Source organism: Lactuca saligna, chromosome 5, assembly GCF_052625555.1.
Source record: "Lactuca saligna cultivar CGN05327 chromosome 5, ASM5262555v1, whole genome shotgun sequence".
Classification (NCBI taxonomy): Eukaryota; Viridiplantae; Streptophyta; class Magnoliopsida; order Asterales; family Asteraceae; genus Lactuca; species Lactuca saligna.
The window spans coordinates 188,783,304-188,786,877 of NC_136421.1; the positions used below are offsets into that span (position 1 = coordinate 188,783,304).

The 3,574-nt window shown below is 35.3% G+C and overlaps 1 protein-coding gene across 1 annotated transcript; it reads right to left on the reverse strand.

Moving 5' to 3' along the window:
- Positions 1-1,241: 1,241 nt before the first annotated feature.
- Positions 1,242-2,891, reverse strand: LOC145046057 (putative UPF0481 protein At3g02645). Its single transcript, XM_078994344.1, has one exon. It carries the CDS (start codon positions 2,889-2,891, stop codon positions 1,242-1,244), a length of 1,650 nt encoding a protein of 549 aa, XP_078850470.1.
- Between the last annotated feature and the right edge of the window lie 683 nt (positions 2,892-3,574).

Here is a 3,574-nt window from a genome sequence, read left to right on the forward strand (position 1 = left end):
ATTACAACAGTTGTAGATTTAAAAAAACTATCAGATTTATAGCAAATAAAAGTATAATGCTATAATATAAAGAAGTGAAAGTAGGTTGCCATTTTTTGAATTTACCCCTTTATACTTAATTTTTTATTATTTATGGAATAGGAAGATGGTTTTAATGGTAATAAGTACCGTTTTTGATACAGTTTTGTACGTGTTCATTATGTTCATGTTAATTTGGTTCCACTGATAATAATATTCATGTCAGTTGGAACCTCAAAACATTACATCTAATCATGAAGTCCTTGTAAAAGAATAATGTGGATTTTAACTTTATTATTATTATTATGTTTTTGTAATTTAGATGTTAAAAGATTAAAATTGATTTTTAAACAACCACATGATTTATGTTGTCGAGTTGTGGGGAAGTTAAAGAAAAGATAGAGAAATCAAATCAGCAAAGCTTGTCTCTAAAATCAATCTATAAGGACTTAATGGTACTTATATCTCCGACTAACAACTCTCGGTCACAATCATAGGTCTCGAATCCACACTTATAGATGCCTTCTTCAACATAGATGGAGACTATTTTTAGTGTTATGCATATAATGTTGAATATGGATATATAAAATATGTATTTAACGTATGTCGAATATTGAAAAAAAATTACTTTATATTTGTTGGTTTTAAAATATGGATTTGGTCTATGCTTTTAGATTCTTCTTTGTTGAATATATAATTGTTTTTAAATTTTTCATTAACTTATAAAAAATAATTTTATAATGCTAATATTCGTTGGTAGTCTATCATACATAATCTGTCGGTAATCCATTAGGGAGTTATTCCATCGGTAATATGTTGCAAACAAATTCTGACGGTATCTGTTGCGAAAATATTTCCGTCGGTGATCGGTTATAAATCACCTACGGAAAAATCTGTCGCTAATATTTTCCGTGGCCATTGGAAATTCGTCACGACAATTAACAACCAATATATCCCGACGCATTTGGCTCTGTTGCAATTTCGTCGGTAGACAGATTACCGACGGTTTTGGTGGTCGGTAACGCCCATTTTTATATTAGTGTGTATGACAAATAAACAAAATCGGGACTGTGAATTAAACAAATGAAGCTTATGCACAAAATCTGCATTTATTGAGAAAGTGTAACGACCATTGATGTAACTTAATCCAAAAGTTAATTAGATTAAGAGTAACATTATAAGATCGAACTATAGTTAGCCCAAATTCAATACGCAGTGTGGCTTCAAGTACTGAGCGTCAACAACGAGACCTTTGTTTTAGCGCAGCCATAAGCCTCGCAATAAGCTTGTGATGTTAACAGGAACACTGTTGCAAGGCTGATGATGAAAGCTAAAATCTTCAACGAAGCTCCTGCAAAAATGCTAATAGCTCTTAAAACCAGCAGCAACCAATATGATACCTTCCTCATAAGCACGTACAACATCCTCCGCCTACTTTCATAAACTCTGTTAACTTCGACTATCTTTTCTTGCAACACGGATTTCTTTCTGGTTTTCACAGTCTGTGTAGAAGTACTCATCCCAATGAAGAATTTAGCAACTTCATCCTCACGCAAGTCACCACCGATAATTTTCTGTCTTTTAAGAAGCTTGACATCATTTACATTCGTGATAAGCCCACACATCAACCCCACGTATTCAGTAAGTGGGAAGCTATCGGAATTGGCCTTTATCATTTCGTACGCAACTAAATTTCTTAATATAACCTCTGAGTCCGTATGCAAAGTAATACAAGGAAGGGAAATATCCTTCCCTTTACTATCTATTTTCCAAAAGCCTTCGTCTTTTGGTAAGAGGTGAAACTTGAATCCAGCTCCATGTAGTTTAGAAACTGAAGGGATTTCAGTTTTATCATGAGAGAAGGTTTCTAGTGATGTCACGGTTTTTTCGTATAATGGAAAGACCTTTTCCCAAGGAATTTTTTGTACGAAGTTAACAATGGGGATATTCAGTTTTCCTAAAGAAGTATCGATAAGTGGTTCTCCAGAAGGAAGTAAGACGCCCTTTTCCTCTTTAGAATGCCAGGCACCTGCTTCCCCCATGCGATAAACAAAGGTTGGTTTTTTGTGAGGCATCTGATTAGCCTTTTCAGGGATATTGATCACAATCGAACAATACATATAATGAAGCAGGTGGTCTACAAGAGTAGGAGCTTGTGATGGTGAGCACAACTCAAGTGGCGAATGTGTGTCACAAAAAGATCGATATATGGAAGGAGAAAAGTCATAAACTGAATCGATAGAATCACCTGAAGATGGATGCAAAGCCTTATCAAGTTCCTGCAACACCATAAAAGGGATTTGGTTTTCGACCATCATTAGATCCTGTGCGAACAATCTTCTTGTCGGATCAACTTCCAAAGATATTATATGTTCATGTGATTCATTCTTCTTCTCTTCTAGTTCATTTCTTTCCTCATGATCATAGTCCACACCATTGTTGTAGGTATGGAAATGATAAAGCAAGAAGAGACCATCAATGGCCAAAATCCAGGCCAAATAAAAGTTATCATCTTGGAGGAATGTCTCGTAGCATGCTCGGATGGTTGGAATAAGGCCGTATAACTTTTGAATGATCTGTTGATGAAATTTATAGCCTTTCCAGTCCTGTAGTAGCCTTTTTGCAGCAGTAAGTTTTCTTTGTTCCATCTTCTTATAAGGCCATGGCTGAAAATGATATTTTGGCCCCAACCCTATCTGTTGTGGTTCATAGGCTCCAGGCTTTTGTTTGATTATGTTTTCAGGTATTAAAAAGATGGAAGCAGAAGGGTTTTCAAGTTTGGTGTCGAGTTGTGAATAAAAGATCATACTAATTTGTTGGTACCATTCTGACTCTTCGGACTTTGGGATCAATATTGGTTCAACGGAGGCCATTTGGATGTGATAAAACTTCACACTTATGGTCTACCTAGGATGAATGAACAATGTAATGCGATGTTTTTATATACGAAAAATAGACTTCGATATTGGTAATAATTATTCATCCACCTTGGTGGTCTACTTTGGTGGGCTATTGGAGTCAAAAAAAATAGTTATTCAATTAAATTTTTTATTCATCCACCGAATCATGCGATACTTCTTTATTAAAAAGATGATGGGTTAGTGTACTGTTGATAAAATTACGTTTACGCATATAAGGCACATGCTACTTTTAATACTCGAAAGCAGCATCTAACTTTAATTATTCATATCTATATAATTCCATATGTTAACATACTCGTTTATTTTTAGTGATTTCATGATTTAATTACGGGCGCTATATTTCCACTTAAGAATTCTATCGGATTACTTAAAAAAATATTGGACTTTTTTATCCCTGAATCTAATATTGAAGGGATAGAGGAGGATCAGTGACTTTTTTATCACTTAGTCTGCCTCGCTCGTTGTCGTTTGCTATTGTTTCATTGCCTTTGGCCGCTGCTTCACACCTCCCGGTAAGAATCCAATTTGTTCTTTCCTTCGCACCATTTATACAAACCTCGAATGCTCAATGACATACACACACGCACCTAGGAAGTTTCTAAGGCTGGAGGGAGTGGTGCCACCGAAATCGCACT